This window comes from Ictalurus punctatus, chromosome 29 (assembly GCF_001660625.3).
Source record: "Ictalurus punctatus breed USDA103 chromosome 29, Coco_2.0, whole genome shotgun sequence".
Taxonomy (NCBI): domain Eukaryota; kingdom Metazoa; phylum Chordata; class Actinopteri; order Siluriformes; family Ictaluridae; genus Ictalurus; species Ictalurus punctatus.
The window spans coordinates 10,685,590-10,707,194 of NC_030444.2; the positions used below are offsets into that span (position 1 = coordinate 10,685,590).

Here is a 21,605-nt window from a genome sequence, read left to right on the forward strand (position 1 = left end):
AGAGAGAGAGAGAGAGAGAGAGAGAGAGACGGCTTTTGTTTTTTTTCTTTTGGTGCTACAGCAACAACTGTAATGGAACAAATGGTGGTGTATTTTTCAGTGGTGACAGACATGAGGCTTGTTGTTTTCTCAGCCAGAGGCTAAGGAACATCAGCAACAAACTTTAGTAGACTAGTAGCGCTATAGAGCTCATTACATGGTGCTTTTCATTTCGGTTTTGAGCTTTGAGTTAATCAGGGATGCCGTGCTTTTTCGGGTCTAGGCCTTATTGTTTAAATGCTAATTTAAAAAAAATAAATAAATCCCTGTTGTATCCTATCTGGTTTAACATTCTGTTCATGCTTTTCTGCTCACCGTAGATGTACAGAGTGGCTATTTGAGTTAGCCTTCCTGTCAGCCAATCATTTCATCAAACTAGCCATTCTTCATTTCTCCTTCGACCTGTCAACAGCAAAGTGTTTTTGTTTTTTTTTTTCACCCACACGATTGACGCTTACTGGATGGGTTTTTTTTCTTTTTCTTTAAAGCACCATTCTTTGTAAAATACCCATTCTTTGAAAACGGGAAAAAAAATAAGAAAATCCCAGGAGATCAGCAGCTTCTGAAATACTCAGCCCAACCTGTCTGCCACCAACAACCATGCCATGGCCAAAGTCACTGAGATCACATTCTCCCCATTCTGATGTTTTGATATGAACATTAACTGAAGCTCTTGATTGGTATCTGCGTGGTTTTATAATAATTGCACAAATGATCAGGAATACAGGTGTTTCTGGATAGTGAATATACATTCGACACTCGTATTTGTATCCATTTAGAACACCGTATCCTCCCAATATTAAATCTTAAATAAAATAGTTATTCCTGGTTTTATCCAAAAGATTGTAGTTGTAGGATTCCAGTGGGTGAGGCTGATGTGCTTAGATGACCTAAGTTGTGCTTAGCTTATATATAGGTATGAAATATGGATGCTAAACCCAGCCCTATTTCTATGGGGCCTTCACACTGGCAGTTTAATCCGAAACGGAGCACGGTTTGCATAAAAATTTCAGTAATGAGAAAGCTGTCCTGCGGACCGAGAAGCACATCGATATACCAAACCTGAGACTACAAGTAGGACGTGGTCAGAGTTCGGTTGCGCTGGAATTGAGCCGCGATTCCGTGAATGTGAACGTACTCGGGTCCACGGTTGTTTAGGAAGTAAAGTGACCTGTTTACTGTTTTAGCCGATAACATCAATAGGTTCCACAACACGCATAGCATGAGTGGCAGGAGAACGTTGTGGGACGCAGAAGCGGTCAACTACTGTGCATAATGGCATTTTTAAAAAAGTATCATTTTATACAACTTGATTTATGCAAATTAAGAATTTGCAAGTGTGAAACCATTTGGGGAGGGGGGGGGGTCATACTTTATAACTTAATTCCCAGGCTCCACCAGATGTAAATCAATCTTAATAAAATAATTTCAAGGCTCTAAAATTTGTTTCAGAAATTGTTTCATGTAAGTCATAAATCCATAGTTATTAATTTTTTTATTTTATTCTTTAATAATGGTACTGGATGTTATTGAGGAATGTTGGGTTTAAAAATAAAGTGGAGATTGTTCTCTCAATCAGCATCATTTAATGCGTGCTTCTTTTTTATTTTTTATTTCTGGTGACAATATTACATAACTATTATTACACAATAGTTGTATGGGTCATATACGGTATATTTTAAAAGGAACTGAGAAACCTAAACAGAAATTGCATGAAAACCTTCACAGATCCTGGTTTAGTTGTTGTAAATGAGTTCTTGCCTCCTGAAATGGAAAGGGGGAAAAATAACAGATCTGGTTTCAGGTCAACTTAAAATGCAGCTTTTTGTGATCGCAAATGACCAGTCACGTCCCGACGTGGCTTTATCTTCTGATCTCTGTCCACGTTTTTTTCGAAATTCAGTTTGTGAACATGTTTCCTCTCACCTGTGAGCGCAGGGTCAGACGAGACAGCTGCCGAAAGCTAAACCGGTGCTTCAGTGAGCCTCATCCCTGATTCAGTCTGCAGATTATCATCTTCCTGAGTGTGTTATAAAGGGGCAAATCCCTCGCTGTGTCAAACAACAAGAGCACATGCTACCTCGCCAGGTGCAGGAGATTGACCTCTGTGCCAAACGCCCTGGCCAGGTGCAGCTGGGAGTACTGATGGATATAGAATATTTATCTAGCGTTTTAGCATTTTATCAACTCGGCATGTGTTCTTCGGGCAAATCTGCAATGCAAAGTAAGGATATTGTATTGAATGCAGCTGTAAAAAGACAAAGGTAGCCAAAAAAAAATGAGCATTACGACTGGAAAAGTAGGTCATCAGACACCTCCAAACTCCCTCTCGTCTTCAGCGGAGCTGTAGTGCCCTTGTCAGGCCATCCCCTGCTGAGCTCAATCGAGGAAAGCTTGTGGGTTGTGTCACTTGGTGTATCAGGGTCAGTTTGGTGCTGGATGTCAGGTTGCCGTTGTGGATCTAATACATCAGGGCTCAGGGTGTTTTTAAAAAAAAAAAAAAAAAAAAAAAACACCTCAGCATCAGTCTTATTACCAAGGCTCTTTCTCCAGCACTTCATTACATTTTACATTTACACCATTTGGCAGACGCCTTTATCCAGAGCGACTTATATTTATCTCATTTATACAACTGGGCCTTGCTCAAGGGCCCAACAGTGGGAGTTTGGCAGTACTGGGATTTGAACTCGTGACCTTCTAATCAGTAACCCAACACCGCTACTACTGCCCTATCAGTAGATTTTAAACATTCGATTAAACTTTCTAGTTTCCTGATTTCATATTGCAATATTTAACGACATCAAGATACACAGTACGCATGTAAATTCTTAAGGCAGCTTTGAATGTAACTGTCGTGTTTTCCTCCTTTTGAATCACAATTCCCATGGCAATGAATGCCATGTGCTCATGTTTGGATTTCTGTTCATCTGTTTCCATCCCTGCCCTGTACTTTGTCTGTTGCCCTATTGTGTTCACCTGTTTTGTGCTGGTTCATGCTTAGTTTGCATTTATATCCTGTGTCTTTGTTTGTTGTGAAGCCTTACCGTACATATTTCTATTGAATAATTATTGTATTCAAAGCCTTGTTTTCTTGTTATCCCTTTCATTCTGGCGTTTGGACATTGATTATGGATTACCCTTGTTTAACTTTGCCTGCCTGTGTTTTGAGCCTTGGTATTCACTTGGGTTATGCTTCTTGCATTTGCAAAACAAAGCAGAAACTCATGTAAACTTTAGCACACGTTTGCATTCAGAACATCAGAGTCAGCCTAGTCGTATATCATAACTTCTAGTACTTTAAAAACACAGACTGCTTTTGGTTTACTAAGCTATAAAGTGTAAGCTGGCTAATTAAAACATAAGCTAGCAGCGTGTGCTGTGTGTAATGTCTCCATCGGAATCGGCACCGAATACCAATTCCCAGAACACCCAACAACCTACAAACATGGCCGCTACGGACTACGATTCCCATCACTCATCCTAATTGTCATGTTCAGTCACTGGATTACTATTTTCATCACAACTGGGTTCAGTCACCATCACAGCCTATACAGTATATATAGACTCTGGACTCGTGTGTGCGTGTGCGAAATCATATACTATGACCGTACCAACTGCATTCGATTCAGTACCTACCTACTGCCATTGATACAGTATGTACTGATTAGTATATGTGTGTAGTATGAGTAAATTCCAGGACATACTACATGTGCCATGTTGGCATTAAACAAGTATGGTTTAACAAGAAGGAGGGGGCATTTTGGGGGGCAGTGGTGGCTTGGCGGTTAAGGCTCTGGGTTACTGATCGGAAGGCCAGGGGTTCAAGCCCCAGTACTGCCAAGCTGCCACTGTTGGGCCCCTGAGCAAGGCCCTTAACCCTCTCTGCTCCAGGGGCACTGTATCATGACTGACCCTGCACTCTGACCCCAACATGCTAACATGTATGCGAAGAAAAGAATTTCACTGTGCATATCTATGTGATCAGTGAAGACTATTATTATTATTATTATTTTGATTGACAGCTCATTTTTGATTCTGATAGTCTCGATGCTTTATGGGATAGCTTCAGTGTCCATTGTTCCATACTGCAGAATCTAGGAGGAAGCAGTAGATCAGCTGGGAATTTCTCGCTTACTGTTTTACAAATACTGGGAATTCGGACATACTCCTTTGGCACGCTGCTCTTCACATACTATATAGAGGTGTAGTAGGGATATTTGGACGAAGCTTCAGTCATTGTGAATTGATGCTCAGTGTATTTCTGCCTGACTTACCAAGCCTTTTTATGTGCTTTGCTCTTCTGGTGTTCGATCGTGTTCTGCCTCCTGGTTCCTTGATTTTTGGATTTTGTCTCGTTTATGTGCTTTGCCTGAATTTCTACCCGTTATCTGACCTTCGCTGACCTGTCTCATGTTTTGGACTGTTTGCCAGTCTTTTATAATACTCATCACCTGCAACTGCAACCATCACTGCTGCCTGACGTGTCAGGATGTGTTATGTTAGCTAGCTAATTTTAACCACAAAACACCTTCTGACAACCCGTGAACATAACTGACTGTTACAGCTGTTAAGTAGAACGGTAAATAAATGTTAGCCATCCATGAATAGAGCAGTATGCATTTTATAATTGTTGACGTGGAGTTCTTTCATAGAACTCGTACGAACTTAAACACACAATGCAGTTTTCAAAGTACTTTTTAAGCTTCCTAACTGGAACATGTTGAATATGTATCATTTTGTTTATTTGCCGTCAGTATGCATTTTATTCGTGTCATGGTGGATCCGGAGACTATCCTGTGAACACTGAGGCATGAATCTACCCTGGATTGGAAACCATCCAATCCAAACTCTGAGCACCATGCACATATACCTTAACAACAAGGGCAATTTACCATCATACGGCAATCCACCACTGTAGGAGGAAACCCAAGATCACAGAGGAAACCTGCATGGGAATAACATGTCACACAGATGCCACAGACCGAGTAACCTAAGCTCAGGATTGAACCAGGGACCCTGGAACTGTGAGATGGCAATGCTACCCACCATGTCACCTTGGGTATTCTGTGCTAACAAATCACCAGCTATATGTTCAGAGAATTTTATTCAACATTTTGTGAAAGAAAAAAAATTTTAATGAGGCGAAAGGGGAAAAAAATAAACTGATTTTATCATGCAGTTGTTTGTTAAAGTAAGTGATTTATTTATAACCGGCACTTGTACTTCTCAAGAAAAGTGTATCATGATAATATTTTCATTGAAGCATTTCCAGAAATGTATTTTAGCCCTCCAGAAAATAAATGCTCCTCTGATAGGTTTGTAGAGGAAATAAATAGCCTGTATTGTCTGGAGGAGTGACGTGCAAATGGCGTTAAAAGCATGCATAATGGCAGTGGTAACATTTTTACTTGCAAGTGAAATGGGTTTTCTCCATCAACTGTGTCCGCTGTGTGCACTGAAGTGAGGCTAGTGGTCAAAGCAGTCATCTTGAGCATCAGCCATATTCCCTCTGACGGTTAACATCCAATTACCGACATACACACATTTCAGAGTGACACCAGCGCTGATCGATGTCTCCTGCTTCTTATTGGTAGGCTTAGGATCCTGAAAGTCCCCTCATCTGATACCAAACCCCATTGGGAAATATGAGGGAAAACATCCCTCAATGCATTTTATTCTTTATAATTTGACTAGCACACACAATCTATCCCTTCCAGCCTTTTTAAAACCCTTCCCCCCGCCCCATCCCTCTATTGTCCCAGGTTCTGCATAATATCATAATCTGGGAATCAAAGAACATCTTTTTATCATTTCGCTCTCACTGTTTCTCAGGTTGCTTTCATTTCTTTTTTTATCGCCACACATTACTATGCACTTGCCCGTAGCTGCGTTCTCAAATAAGATCTATGCTTATTATTTGCAGGAGTTGCACCATCCAAACGCGCTTGCAGGAAATAATTCCCCTGTGCTTTCAACCTCAAAATGGCCTCCCATTTACATTATATATCCTGTTCTACGCTAAGGAAATATGGCCCTGATGGGGCCGGCATGCCTGGAGCGATTGGTTCCTTCCACTAATGGAATGGGCTGGGGAGTAACTGACTGGACAGGTGTTGTCAGAACGAATCATCGAGATGAAATGCTGAATGTGTGAAACGGCACTTCGGCAAATACTCCCATGCTACGCTGCGGAACGTCTGTGCCAGCTGCCTACAAAGAGTTCATTTCTCATGAAAGGGAATTTCAAATATTTACGGTACTGAAAAGCCCTAGAGAAGCGCTAACTCCTTGAAATGTCCAAACAGCCCCTCCAAATTTTTTTCTTTCTTTAGTTACCAACTACCTCGGTTTAAGTCTCTTAAGAGATTTGAGTCATGCATATATATTCTATTCTCTATGAATAGTTGTTCCTGAGATTACTGCAGTTGCCAGATTGGTAGAAAACCGCTGTCTTTTTCTTGGACTGCAGTAATCTTGAGCAGAAAAATCCATTTGAATAAAACGCCTTGTTTACAAAGGTCCAGATAAGCAACTAACGTTTGTAGGCATGTGTACATGTTCTGTTCTCTATGGATGGGTGTATTTCTTGAGTATTCAATTAGATCCAGCTGAAATATTTCACAGGGTCCATAATCAGACCGTGGCCCTCCAAGTGATGACCCTTGATCTGGGGAATACAAACAATTTGTATGCTTCATTATTTTAAAAGATTTGCTGTTCATATTTTTTTTTAATGAACTGAACATGACTTGGCTGATTTAACTGGAGTGGAATTTGTTTATGTACAACATAGTTTGTTCATTCAGAGGGCAGAGGGTGAATCTGTAGTTAAAAATAATAATAAAAAAAATCACTAAAAAGCTTTGCAGCTACTTTTTTTTTTTTTGGTATGAGTACTTGCTTGTGGTTTTCTTTTAAACTGAAATAAGAGCCAGAGCAGAGAGAGAGAGAGAGAGAGAGAGAGCGCAACACATCAATGGCTGTACTTCAGTGATCACTTATGTCCTTTGTACCCTAACTCTTCCCCGATGTTACTTTTTGTAAAATGCTTATAGCACTCAAAGCTCGAGTCCTATACAATACTCCACTGCTGATTGCTTTAGTGACCCAGCTGCTGATGGAGCTTGTTTTTAAACACCTCGTCAGAGTTTTTCATTTAACTTCAGTAACCATTTTATCCTGGTGGAGCCTGAGCCTATCCTGGAAACAATGGGCACTAGGCACTAGGAATACACCCTGAATAGGATACCACGTCCATCACAGGGAAGCATGAACACATACAGCATTTACACCTAGGGACAGTTCAGACTAGCCAATCAACCATCTGACAAGAGGTGGGAGGAAACTATAGAACCTGGAGGAAGTCATCTCTGGCTTGCTCATTTGGGATCGTAATCGACATCAGTGGGCATAATGAGGAAACATGCACAAAGTTAAGAGCAGTGGACGTGTGCCTGAGACTATAGGTTTTGTACTGAACAGTGAAATAATGAAGAATAATTAAATAGTTGTATCTTAAATAGCACACTTCACACACTCTTAGTGTGAGTAGTGTGCTCTATTAATACTCTGATGACTCTGGAAAGATGACTGTTGCAAAAAGTGTGTTCACGCTGGGAAGATTAGGAGGACGTAAGTAACTGACGTAACCAAGAGTAACTGTGGAGTGCTGGAAACTTTTTCCCTAAGCAGTCACTTTCCTGCCCTTTATAAATTCTAATTAAAAAAAAAATATATATATATATTTTTTGCAAACTACTTAACCTGATTCATTTCCATGTACTGCAAAACAAGTTTAATTTCAGACATACACTGATCAGCCATAACTTTAAAACCACCTGTCTAATATTGTGTAGGTCCCCATTGTGCTGCCAAAACAGCCCTGATCCATCAAGGCAGGGACTCCACAAGACCTCTGAATGTGTGCTGCGGTATCTGGCACCAAGACTTTGGCAGCAGATCCTTTAAGTCCTGTGAGTTGCGAGGTGGGGCCTCTGTGTATTGGATTTGTTTGTCCAGTACATCCCTCAAATGCTCGATCCGATTGAGATCTGGGGAATTTTTAAGCCAAATCAACACCTTGAACTTCCTCAAACCATTCCTGAACAATTTTCTTTGCAGTGTTGCAAGGCGCATTATCCCAGAATAAAGGGGTGTACTTGGTCTGCAACAATGTTTAGGTAGGTGGTACGTGTCAAAGTAACATCTACACGAATGCCAGGATATGAGGTTTCTCAGCCGAACATTTCCCAGAGCATCACACTGCCTCAGTCATCTTGCTTTCTTCCCATAGTTCATCCAAGCGATGCACTATGGGAAGCAATGCACACCTCAACTTTGAGAACTGACTGGTCACTTGCTATCGAATATATCCCACCCCTTGACAGGTGCTATTGTAATGAGATACTTCGTTATTCACTCTACCTGTCCAGTGGTTTTAATGATATGGCTGATCATTGTAAATAGGTGGTGCATAATATGTAGTAGAAGGTGCAGAACAGGATTTTTGAGACCCTCCAAGATTACAGACATGCATAACATGACTAATATATTAGATAATTAATTGGGAAAGGGGTCAGTAAGCTTGGACACACAACAGGGAATAGAGGTGGACTGGCATGGCTGTAGGTCCAGGAAGCCAAAAGACTGACATGGAACCATTGGAATATAGAAATAAAACTGTAAAACACACAGACACCAGGTACATGATTTAAAAATCCAGGACCATGCAAGTTGGCATTGGATTTCTTCTGGAAGGCAAGTCAATTAAACATCAGCAAACTTTATTCTAGAGCAGCGCAATATGACAAAAAAGGCTTTAATTACACAGTGAATAGCTTTAAGCCTCCATTTATGCTCAAGGTCTTGGGCATCTCCAAGGACATAGACATTTATAGACTTCTTCCACCATCTCAGCATAAACCCTGGGCCACCACCTCCCCCATGGCTGGGGCAGCATCGTCACTTGTCCTGTGACCTGTGACTGAAAACACCTGTGTTTAAAGCACTGTTGTCAACACAACTTCCAAAAAGCATGTGCTGCTATTCTCTGTGAGGCTAACACTTAAATATTACCTCACCTAACCAACCGATGTTATCACAGCTCTTCCATTATTTGCCATTAAATCCTAAAATATTACAAAATATTACACTATTTCACAGCCACAGGATCCACTGACTTATGCATATGATTTGTTGGAGGTCTGGGAAGCTTGACGGAGCACATATTTGGGACGTTCTTGCTCAGATGGAATTGCACAAAATACACACAAATTGCACAAAATTAGCTATTTTATCATGATTTTCTAGCCTAAGTTATGAAATTCCAGCATTCATTGCCAAACAGTAAAAATGACAGAACAGGATAAATGTCACAATAAATGGAAACAACTTTTCCTCCACCTCATATATCCTCATTTAAGGATTTCTTTGTAATGAATGTCCAAAATATGACACCCCCCCCCCCCCCCCCCCCCCCATATTGAGGAGTATACTGCAATTGCAGAGTTGCATGAGGATGCCAAGAACTAAATTCTCTGTAGTAAAATGCTTGAAGCACAAATTTACCGCTCTTAATTCGATTACTCTGCAAACAAGACCATTTATTTTCAATATACTGTACATGGGATTTTGTTTCCTTGTTACATTTCTTGTTTGGATTGGCTTGTGGGTGGCAAAAGTATAATTGTACTATCTCATAACTATAGCTATTATGGTATAATTACATTTAAGACAGGAAGTGGTTTGCAGTCTATCCCAATTGAAAACACTTTATGGGATATTTGCTATGTTGTCCATCCTTGCGAGAGTCCATTTTGCTCAAAGGAACTTAAAAGGACTTTACCAAATGTTTTTTTGTTGTTGTTGTCTAAATTACTTTCTGTAGCTATTACTTTTTGTGCCCCTGGTATAACTCATGTTAAATGCTTGAAAAAATGTTGCATGATGCATCAGACCTAGTATTATTGGTTTCTTTTACATGGACAGACCATACCACGAGTAGATATTACTGATCAGAGCAGATGTATAGATAAGGGGTTTGTACAGTATATGGGCTTTGACTTTCCATCTAAAATCTGTCTATTTGTGGTGTTTAACTATAACACACATGATCATATACAAGTGTCAAATAACAAGAACCTGATGCTGGCTACACCACTGGATAAGGGATCTGATCATTGTACATTTTATCTTTAATTCCTTTACAAATGTCTAATCTGTAAATGAAGAATAATCAGTGCCATTACTGTATTTGACCTATGTATGTTTAATAATTTCAATGTCTAATTGTTATCATTCCCCCCCTCTTTCTCCCATCTGCATGATCATTCCCTGGAGCAGAAGATTACCCCGTGGAAGGTAAGAACACTGTTTTCACTTGCTCACTTTGAAGGCGACTTGCCATTTGCTGGTGTTAAAAAAGCTGGATCCTAACACGATGAATTTGTGCTCCCTCATCCGAGGGGCATTGTCAGCTTGGACTGCGGTTTGGATGACTTTCAGGGGCTTTTGATTTGCTGCTACAAACCAAAGATTGATTTCTCGAACCCTTCTTCTTCACCCTCTCAAAGCAACCCTTTCCGTTTTTCTCATTACTTGATTTTTATTTTGGTTTGTACCGAGTGCTTAGTTCTGGTGTGTAATGGATCTTTTGGATAAAAAAAATCACCTGATTATTTGGGGTAAATAATAAGCAGTAACGTGTATTACATTTAGCAGAGATGCTCTCCTTGACTACACATGTTACATTTCTGATTAGATCATTATGTATGCATCCTCCAGGCTATAATTAGCTCGGTCTACTCTTCTGGGGAAATCACAACTTTTAATGGGGTATTTGTTTAATGGGTAGAATGCAAACCACAGCCATCTCCCAGTAGGAAGCCATGCATTATTCTACAGGGTCAGTGCTCTAAGGGTAACCTGCCAACACCAGTATGCCTCATGGCTCTCAGAAACAGCAGCGAAGGTGCTGTTCTTCCTTATGCATGGAGAATGTTGGTTATATACTAATGGATTCCCCGCTGGCTGAGTTTGACTGTAATTGATAGGTGGTATGCACAGGTCTGGCTCTTTCAGGCTTGTTTCCTTGGATAAGCTGCAGGTATCTGTGAATGCTGCCTATCAGATTTCACTGCTGATGAATTACCCCATCTATACAGACTCAAGTCTTGGGAGAGAGTCACTATGGCAACACTAACAGTGAACAGTTTCTTGAGGAAGCAAGCTGTTATTGGTAGCTGAGGTTGAAGATTGATACCACTGGATAGGAGAAGAGAAAGGGAGTTTTTTTTATTATTATTTTATATCATTGTCTAATCTGGGTTTAATTCGAAATGTAGATTTAGATCCAATATAAGCAGTCCACGGGGGACAGTGGCAAGGGAAAACTTGAAGACGTGAGGAAGAAACCTAGAGACGAAGGAATCCATTCTCTTCTGGGTAGCACAAGATCGTCGGACCATAAATTAGTACAATATACAAGTATAGCATCGTAAAGACGAACGGTATCAAGAATGCTCCGTATAAGTATATTTTGAATGACTCCTTGGATAAGCATTGATTTGCAGCAGTAGTTCTTAGGTATGAATCTACTGTATCCATTTTTGATTATGCCCTGAAGCAAGGCTTGGACAAAAATTGATTATAAGCTTAAGTTACATGGGACACTGCTCCAACGTCTTTCCATTTCCGATATGATTCCAGTACCGGGGCTCAATTCATCAGCTGTTATGAAACACTTTAATCAATTGTATCATATATTTAAAAAAAAAAAAAAAAAAGGCAATTTTTTTGTGCTTATTTCATCATTTTGGACAGATGTCATGACCTGTGCTAGCTTTCTTTATGATTGGCCGCTGCTGTAAAGAAAAAGAAACAAATAAATAAATAAACAGGAAAATTATGCTGAATGACTGGCCCAAAATTGCCAAAAAGAAGTGTGTGTGTGTGTGTGTGTGTGTGTGCGGGGGGGAGTCTCGTCACGACAGAAATCTCCATTTGATTTGTCATGTGTTGCCTTCTGTGAGTTTGTTTTAAAGAACAAACCACCATTGATGGTGACAAGGTCAAATACAAAGTACAGCTGGGCGGAATATTAGGGGTGAGTTTAAAGTAGGGGTGTAATGATAATACTATGTATTGTAATGTTCAAGATGGGGCTCTCAATTCGACACATCTGGGTGTCAAACAGTATATTCAGCAGACTGTAGAATAAAGTACTGTTGGCAATTTGTCATAAAATACCAGGAGCCAAATTTGATGAAATACCACATTCGCCTGAATCTCTGCTGAATTTCGGCAGACTGATTCAGTCAGATATGATCCTCTACTCGGTAGTAGAGAATGCAGGATTCAAACAAACACATCTAGTGCTTCAGAGAGCAACACGCCTGAGAGCATTGCTAGCGAACAGCATGATGGGGAAATAAAACGTGCCATGCTTCAGACACGCCCCATTGAGAGTGCCACCAGTGTAAGTTTGGCCAGAGATGCAATGCTTAATTAGCCATGTTTGTTTATTTATTTTATCCTAATATACAGCTTTTGTTTCATTTTATGCTCCTAAGATTATACCGCTAATGTTGGAAAATAGTGGTATCTGGTTTTGGCATTCTGAAAAGGTGGCAACTGTACTCAAGTCGAGAGTTCTGTGTGGGGGAGGGGGTGGGGAGGATCATGCATCAATACCCCCCATATTCATATGTATGCCATATATAGTAAACATACATCTCGCATGCATGTGGATCAGAGTTTCTCGGGTGATAGCATGAGTTGAGAGCAATCCTGACCGGGTGGAGTGCGCCAGTGAACCGGAATGTGATGAAGTGTCCTGATCAGTTTCACTCGGCTGCCTTGCAGGGAGTGAGAGGAATGTCTCTCCCGCTGGGAAAGCTGCACTGTTGACATCAGAGTTGAGCCGTCTCACCCTGAGAACATACTTATTTACATTTCACAGGGAAAAAGGTTGATGCAGGGTGGTTTGGTGAACTTGAGCTGATGCAATACTTGTAAAACTATGCTAGACAACAACAGGTGCCTGTAGTTTATTTCAGAATGCCTGTGTTGGGTTTAATTCAAATGAATTATGTCTTCGCTCTTGTATCACTTCTTTTCTTCACACGTGACAATATTTTCTATAACGGGAACTTGGGAAGTAGTTCCAACAACACTCGTTTTCATACGTTATCACTTCTAGAGCAGCAGCTCTAGAACGGGGACCTTTTGCGGACATTAAAAATGTGTCATTTGACAGTGAAAACATTCTTGTTGAGAGCGTGAAAATTTCTTATTCTTATTTTCCCTGAATTTTCTCCCTAATTTAGTCTTGGAAAAATTCCCACCCACCAGCCAGCTCTCCCTTACCAACCCGGAAGGCTAACACAGGGAGAAGACTAGCGCATGCTTCCTCTGAGAAACTTGAAGCCACCAACTGCATCTTTTTGACCTGCTGTGTCGCATGGCAGCGTAACACATTCGGAGGAAAATGCTTTTCACATGCATCGGTTTACAGAAGCCTATGATTGGCAGCTATGGTTGTTAGGGTAAAGAGGGTACCCTACCCGCTCCCACCCACAGAGCACGACTCTCTCGCAATCTCTTGTAAACTCGCAATCTGCGGACAATAGGGCGAATGCGTTTTCTGTTGTGCCACTCAGAAGCCTGAGAAGACTTTCTGGTTTGTCTGTAGCATGACAAGCTGCATTTATCTGTTTTTGACTTGCGAATGTCAAATGCTGATGAGAGATGAGATGTTATAACATAAGTGATAACAGGAAGTAAAACCACAAATTGATGAAAAAAAACAAACAAACAAAAAAAACAGCTGGCATCAAAAATTAATAGTTTGCAAATGTATATGATGTAAGAGGAATAAAACACTTCAGGGTGTGCTGTTACAGAAAAGTAATCACCTTCAGGGTAGAAATCACCTGGCACATCACACCAGTGTTTTGCTTAGATTTATATCGTGCTTTTATAGGCACTCAAAGCACTTAACATTGTATGGGGGGAATCTCCTCAACCACCACCAGCATATAGCATCCACCTGGATTATGCGATGGCAGACATAGTACGGTGGTGAGGAGAGGAGAAAAGTGCTGTAGCCAATTCAGAAATGGAGATTATAAGGTGGCCATGATAGATAAGGGCCAATTGGGGAATTTCAGCAGGACACCGGTGTTAAGCCCTTACTCTTTAAAAATCGCTGGACACTTCTCTTAATGACCACAGAGGGTCAGGACCTCAGTTTAACATCTCATCCGAAAGACTTTTCTTGTTTTTACAGTAATGTGTCCCCGTCATTATACTGGGGCATTAGGACCCACACAGACCACTCAGTGAGCACCCCCTCTCTTATACCACTTCCAGCAGCAACCTTAGTTTTCCCCAGGAGATCTCCCATCCAGGACTGGCCAGGCTCAACCCTGCTTAACTTCAGTGGGAAACTAGGCTCTCATAATTTAACCCAGTGTTTGCATGCACATCCGTTAGTGCCCTTATAAATGCTTTTACATTTTATGGCATTTGGCAGACATGCTAATCCAGACCAATTTACATTTGTCTTATTTATACAACTGGGCAATTACCTGCCTTGCTTTAGGGCCCAGCAGTGTCAGCTTGACAGTGCTGGGATTTGACCTCATGAGTTTCCGATCTGTAGTCCAACATCTTAACCACTGAGCTACTAATGCAATGTTCTTCCTTCATAGATGTGCTCACTGTCAAGGGGTATTTGAGGCATCAGTTTAATCACTTAATTACTACTGGCAAACAGTTCCCATGGACACCTTCTGAGGCCAAGAATACTTAAGACGGATCCTTAATTGTACACCAACCGTAGTTTCGTCCCCTGCAGTTCACTCTACACTGCCCTATTTTTAGGGAGTTTTGTCTAATTATGAGCATTGACCGAGGCTCAAAAGGTTGTCCTAGATTGATGAGATCCAGGCAGCTTTAAAACCCAGTAGGAGGAAGCAACACTGAACCTGGAGGTAATTTGCTGAGAAAGCTATGGAAATTGATGAGCTGGAAGTACAGTGACCTGGTTTTACAACTGAAATCTGACACACTTTCAGTACAACCAGAGACACCAGAGGCCACCATTTACCTAGAATAAATGCAGACTCCAGGAAGATGGTGAAATTGTTCTTGGGACAAATTGTTGTCTTTTTTTTTAAATGGGCCAAGGTCAGGTAAGTTCAGAGGTGTTTTTTTTTGTGTGCGTTTGGATCAAAGCATCCAGTGTTTTTCTTTGCTCTTAATCTTATCAGAACATTTAATCATTCCTTTTTGGAATACTGGAGATTAAATTTGATCCAGTGCTGATTGAAAAATCTGGGAATGGACTGGAAGTTTCAATGCTTTGGGATTAAATTCTGGATTGGAAATGTGTTCATTAAAGATTCTTCTGGAGGATCTAAACTAGATTTATGGATTCCCAGAAACGGACGGATGATGCTATTTTTTAAAATGGCTTTTATTCTTTTATTTAATGGAATGACAAAAAAGAAAGTCTAATAAGACTGCAGTGTTAGAGCGTATTAACCTATTTTTCCTGATCATTGTCCCACTTTTTTTTGTACTAATCTGTGAGGAACATACAAGCAATGTTGACTAATCCTGGCTTTACACCATGATTCTGGGTGGTTGTTTTGTTTTCGTTTTTTTTTTTTGGTTGCTGCACATTCTCTTCGTCCAACATGACACTACATTGATGGTTGAACATGTCACATTATGCATTCAAGACCCCTTATCTTAAGTTATTTATTATTGCTATTATTCTACAGACAGCTTGTTTTCTGTAGAAAACCAGATAGTGCTAATTGATGATCTAGGCGGAATGTAGTAATTTTCTTTAATCACAGGTTCTTTGCTGACAGGCGTGGAACCCGATGTGGTTTTCTGTTGTTGTAGCTCATCTGCCTCAAGGATTCAACATGTATGTTCTTGGATGCTTTTCTGCTCACCGTGGTTGTAAAGAGTGGTTGAGTTACTGCAGCTTTCCTGTCAGTTTGAACCAGTCTGATGATTCGCCTCTGAATTCTCTCAACAAGCCATTTGTGCCCAGAGAACTTCTGAAATACTCAAACCAGCCCATCTGGCATTCCACAGTCAAAGTCAACTGAGATCACATCACATAATTTCCCCTTTCGGAGTAATTGCATCTCTAAATAATGGAGAGTTTTGTGTGATTTTTGTTGGTTTGGTCCGGGGCCTAGGCTGCTTGACTATCGTAGGAAAGTATTGCCGTCGTGTAATTGGAAAATACTTGTCAGGGCATAACAGGATGTCAAAGAAGTTGTTCAGTAGCACTGACTATTCTAGTAGAAAATGAAAAATATTTCCGTGTAATGAGTGGTATTTAAGTCAAGGGAGACATTTGAATGTAACCGACTAATTATTTTGCATCTGCTTCTGCCCTGTTAAGGATCCACAGCGTGTGTGCTGAAGGTCAGACAGACATTTATTTATTTATTAATTTTTTTAAATGCACACAAGAAGCAGCTGAATGAAATGAAGGTCATGTGGTGCACAGACACAAAGCACAAGAACAGGTGCGAAATAGTTCTCATGTCAGGCCTGCTGTGAATGTTGTTCGGGCCTGGGATAAAGGGTTTAAGAAAGCCCCCAAGGAGAACCACACACTTACATGGCTCTCACACAGCCCATAAAACAGCTGTAACCCATAATCCAACTATAACTCATTCTAATGCAATATTCAGTGTTTTCTATTTTGTGCATATGACATGTGCAACATCCTGGCCAACTTGCATAATGAAAATAAGTAATGTCCGGAGAAATATCCGGAGAAGGTGTCTGTAATTAGCCACAAAGGTTTCAGTGGGAGTAGAAGCTCTGAACTATGAAAACACAAATGATGCAACAGCCTTGACATTAGAACCACTGACAGGTGATGTGAATAGCTATTTTAATGCATTTTGAATGATTAGCTCTTACTAGCATATTCCTGTTTTGTAGCTCCTATGCAAAATGAGTAAAAGTTGGGAGGTTTGCGCTCTTATCCTGCATGTCAGTGGACTACTAAACCGTCCTGGGCCCCTCATCTAGTCTAGAACAGCTTCCCAATGACGGTGAGGTTGTCTTATGTAATTGGAAAATCAGATTAAAAACAGAATGCACAAATATCAGTTTGAATCAGACTAACATGCATAGAAAACATTCTCTCCCTCCTAGCACTGGCAGTTGTAGAATTGGCCTCGTTTTCTGTTGTCTTATCCCTCTCCACCAGACGGACTTGAGTGAGACCCTAAAGGCATAAAGGCTGGCTTTAGCACAATCCTTAATCCTATGTCATAAATCAAAGCTCTGCACAGATCCAGCTGCCTGGGTATCCATTTTGTGCACGCACACACACTTTCTGATTTCACTGCACCCTTCTCAGTGCCACTGTTAGAGCGTGTGTTAGAGAGATGTTGAACGGTGCAGATTTGATAGAGCCACTGTTATAGAGTAGCCTATATCCCAGATGAATTGGGGTTACAGGGCATTTGGAAATGGTGTTGCCTTTGTCTTTTCTCTTATTGCTTCTCTTCCACCACTGTGATTTAGCTGCACTTTGAGCAACCATATGTCCTTCTCTTACTACTAGTATTATAAATTGTTTCTCTCTGTGTCTCCTGACTATTCTTTTTTTTTACCGTTTGCATTCCTCCTTCCTAACGCAAGCTTTTTGTGTAGCGGTCTGGGGGGAAAAAAGCAGTGGGTTACATGGACTCTTCTACTTTAACAAAACATAGACATTTTACCAAAACAGCGTGGAAGTGTTTTTATTTAGGGTGCTATTCAAAGTTGTTTTGGGTCCCTGCATGGAAAAGATCAAGTCAGTTAAGAAGCAGTGGTCAAAACAGTCTGGCTTAAGATGTCGAAAAAACTTGGAAACTAAGTATAAATTCCTCACAATTGTTGGATAACGAAATGGACGTAAGCCTGATAATTCAGTTTATATTCGGATACCGGCTCCATCATCATCAAAACACAGGAGGGAGCTTGCACACCCTGTACAAAGTTTTCTAATCTTTAAATGACCAAATAAAAAATCCATTACAAAGAACTGACAGAATTAAGTTCAGTGATGTTATGATAATGAGGCTCATGTTTAAAATGAGTTGCCCGAGTGATATTTATTATTATTATTATTATTATTATTATTAGTAGTAGTAGTAGTAGCAGCAGTGTTAATATTGGTGTTGTTGTTTATTAATTAATTAATTATTATTAGTAGTAGTAGCAGTGTTAGTAATAGAGTTGTTGTTTATTTATTATTATTAGTAGTAGCAGTAGTATTGTTAGTATTTATTATTATTAGTGTTGTTGTTGTTATTATTATTATTATTATTATTATTATTATTATTAGTAGTAGTAGTAGTAGTAGTACGTTGTATTATCATTATTATTAATGGTAGTTAGTATTTATTATTAGTAGTGTTATTGTTAGTAGTAGTAGTAGTACATAGTATTAGTGTTGTTGTTTTTGTTAGTATTAGTATTATATTATTATTATTAGTAGTAGTAGTAGTAGTAGTAGTAGTAGTAGTAATAGTAGTAGTAGTAGTAGTAGTAGTAGTAGTAGTAGTAGTAGTATTAGTAGTAGCCAGTGGTGGTGGTTGTTGTGTGTGTTTGTTTTTACCTCTTGTGACAAGACAGAGACTGATGTGGACACTGAGATTATTTCGTGCTCTAAACTGTTTTTCCATATATAGCTTGGGTTATAGATGTAGAGGTACAGTAGGTGGACTGTTTTGCAGTTCAACTGAAGTGAAATCTTCGTATTGTCAGTATTTCAGTTCAGGAAACTTTCAGTCTGTAGTTTTCAGAACTATAATAGAAAGTGTCAGAATTTGACATGGAGGGTTTTCCAGGGCTGCCACACATTACCTTTCTCACATAAGTTTGTTTGTATTAGCTGAAGCAAGCTAAAAATTAGTTGAATTGCAAGATTCCTTGGTCCATTAATGGCGCTTTAAGTTTTTTGGGAAAAAGACGGAAAATTGCCAAAATTTTCGACCAATGCAAAAAAAATTACCACTACACCAGTTAGGACAATGTTAGTCAAATTTATGCAAAAAGTACAGAGTGGTTTAAAATTTTTGGTGCCCTGATTGTCCAGACTTCTCATTTTGTGGCATCGCTATGTCAGTGGCCATCCATTTAAATTAATATTACAGAAAATTGAGAAATATGGAAGCATAAAGTATGTCAAAGTAAGCCAGGATTCATTTCATGTTTCTCACAATAAGTGAACCAATATTCCTTTATCATCAAACAGACAATTAAATCATGATGTTAAACACATTAAAACATGAATGTGGAGCTTGTGGTTAAATACACTGCACAGTACACAGATGGAAAATAAGGACTTATGAAAATTGGATCTCTGTCTCAATTTCAAGTGAGCCATTCAGCTCACACACCACCAGGTAATAACTTGGCTGCTCACCCATGAACTGAATTGCGGTGTTACAGCACAAATAAAGTTTCACTGTTTTGACAACCTACATATCATTCACATTATATCAGCTATTTAAATAGTATTTCTAATACCGTGTGAATTTGTCGTGAATCAAATTGAGCAGATGTATCTTGTAACCCCCCCCCAGTTCTGCTTTCTCTGGGAGGTCACTAATGTGTTTGAATCTAACACTAATGGAGATGAAGCTCAGGCCATGCACACTGAGCTGTTCAGACACCTCCAAATAAAGCCTTTCATTTAGCAGAGGCCTGGTCGATCTTAAATCTTTACCTGGATACCAGGATCATGGGAGTAGTTTGCTGTATTGAATAAAAGTCACAATGTATATACTATTGTTTAAGAGCTTTAGTGGCTAAAATCACAGCGCAAGGTATAGTTCAGTTAAGCAATACACTACCTTGTCTCCACTTTCAATTTTTCAAATTCTTTTCATAACTTTCATGACTTTACAAGGTTTATAGATGGGTATTTTTATGTAGATTTATAACCACATTTCAGGACTCATCCATAAAGGAGCTATATTTTCAAACATCACAATGCACACAGAATAGTTACATAGCCGGGAAACACAAAAAAATCCTAGAATGCAAACAATTCGGGCCGGTCCAGAGAGAAGAAGGGAAAGAGGGAGAGAGATTTCTTTGAGATTTCAATACCTCGTTATTTAAACAAAACAAAGTTATCTACAGCTTGATACTCTGTATTTCCAAAACACAGAAAATAAAATAAATGCAAAAATTATGATTTAACCCAACACAGTCCCAAAAAGAAACGCATTCTCCACAATGGAACATAAAACATCTTTGAAACACCATACGCTTGTGAACTCTTCATTATTTGTAGTTCTATAGAACGCAAAGTCGGTAGTCTGGCTTTCACCATTCTAACAAAAACCGTGTTTACATCACAGTCTAATGACTCTTCTATTGTATTTCTTCTGCTAAGGTAGATTGCCGTTTTTTCTTTAACCTAATACAAAAGTAAATAGCTGACCTTTCACTCTCCACTTCTAACTGTATCTAAAACCAAGAATAAACAAATGCTTAGAAAACTTTTCTCCAAACATCATGATTCTTTATTTATCACATACACAATGAAATTCTTTTCTTTGCATACCCCAGCATGTCAGGGTCAGCTATGATACAGCAACCCTGGAGCAGAGAGGGTTAAGGGCCTTGCTCAAGGGCCCAGCAGTGGCAGATTAGCAGTGCTGGGGCTTGAACCCCCAATTTTCCAATCAGTAACCCAGAGCCTTAACCGCCAAGCCACCACTGCTTCATGTGTTGTAACAACTGAAACAAGGTGCATAATCTGTTGCACTCCAAAAAGCAGTGATCAACTGTTTCCCCTCTGTAAACACAAAAGTACAATTATCGCTTACACTGGGGTTAATGACAGAAATAAAAGCATTGACCGCCACAATACTGTGTAAGATTCTCCATTGTAAATCCCTGACCCTTTTAGTCAGCGGTGGTTTGTATAGCACCCTCCATGCAGGTCTGACCTCACTGTCAAGCCCTAGATGAGCTCTCCAAGGAGTGTAGGCCCTACCACTTAATTTACCATTGTTTAAAACTTTAAGAAACAAAGCATACATAACTTTTTCACCATTACATCCAACCTGTTTGCGAGAGTCTCCCCGGACTCTAACAGTTGACCATAACAGCCTTTAAAATCAGGAAGAAGAGTCACTTCAGGAAAAGAATCATCAGCAGTTGGTTGAAAGTGTCCGTTACAGTAATTGTTCAGCAGAGAAAGTTCAGTTTTTGTGAGCTCACCCTTCCAAGTATTGAGCAATTGACTTATGACCCTGGTAGATGTAACTCTCACATGGGAGGCTAAACCTGCAGCGTCGATCAAGTTAGGTCCACATAGCTCGACCACATGTCTTAGCGTGACAATCCCAGCCGAACAGAACAACTTCATCATGAAGGGTCCTGCTATGCGCTCCGTGTTGCTATGCGCTCTTGCAGCCTGTTTTCTCTGTTTACTGAACATCCTCCACACAGTAAACAGTCCATGGTAGAACTTTGGGAGACTGTACAGTTTGTGAGCACTCAGGTCCGTCAACCAC

At 39.9% G+C, this 21,605-nt stretch overlaps 1 protein-coding gene across 2 annotated transcripts in view; it reads left to right on the forward strand.

Moving 5' to 3' along the window:
- Window positions 1–21,605, forward strand: part of nrxn2b (neurexin 2b) — a 659,496-nt gene that overhangs the window by 136,181 nt on the left and 501,710 nt on the right. For both annotated transcript variants that reach the window (XM_047152219.2, XM_017461810.3), the window contains exon 3: window positions 10,381–10,398. In XM_047152219.2, coding sequence (XP_047008175.1) covers window positions 10,381–10,398 — 18 coding nt within the window. The remainder of the gene's footprint in view (window positions 1–10,380; window positions 10,399–21,605) is intronic.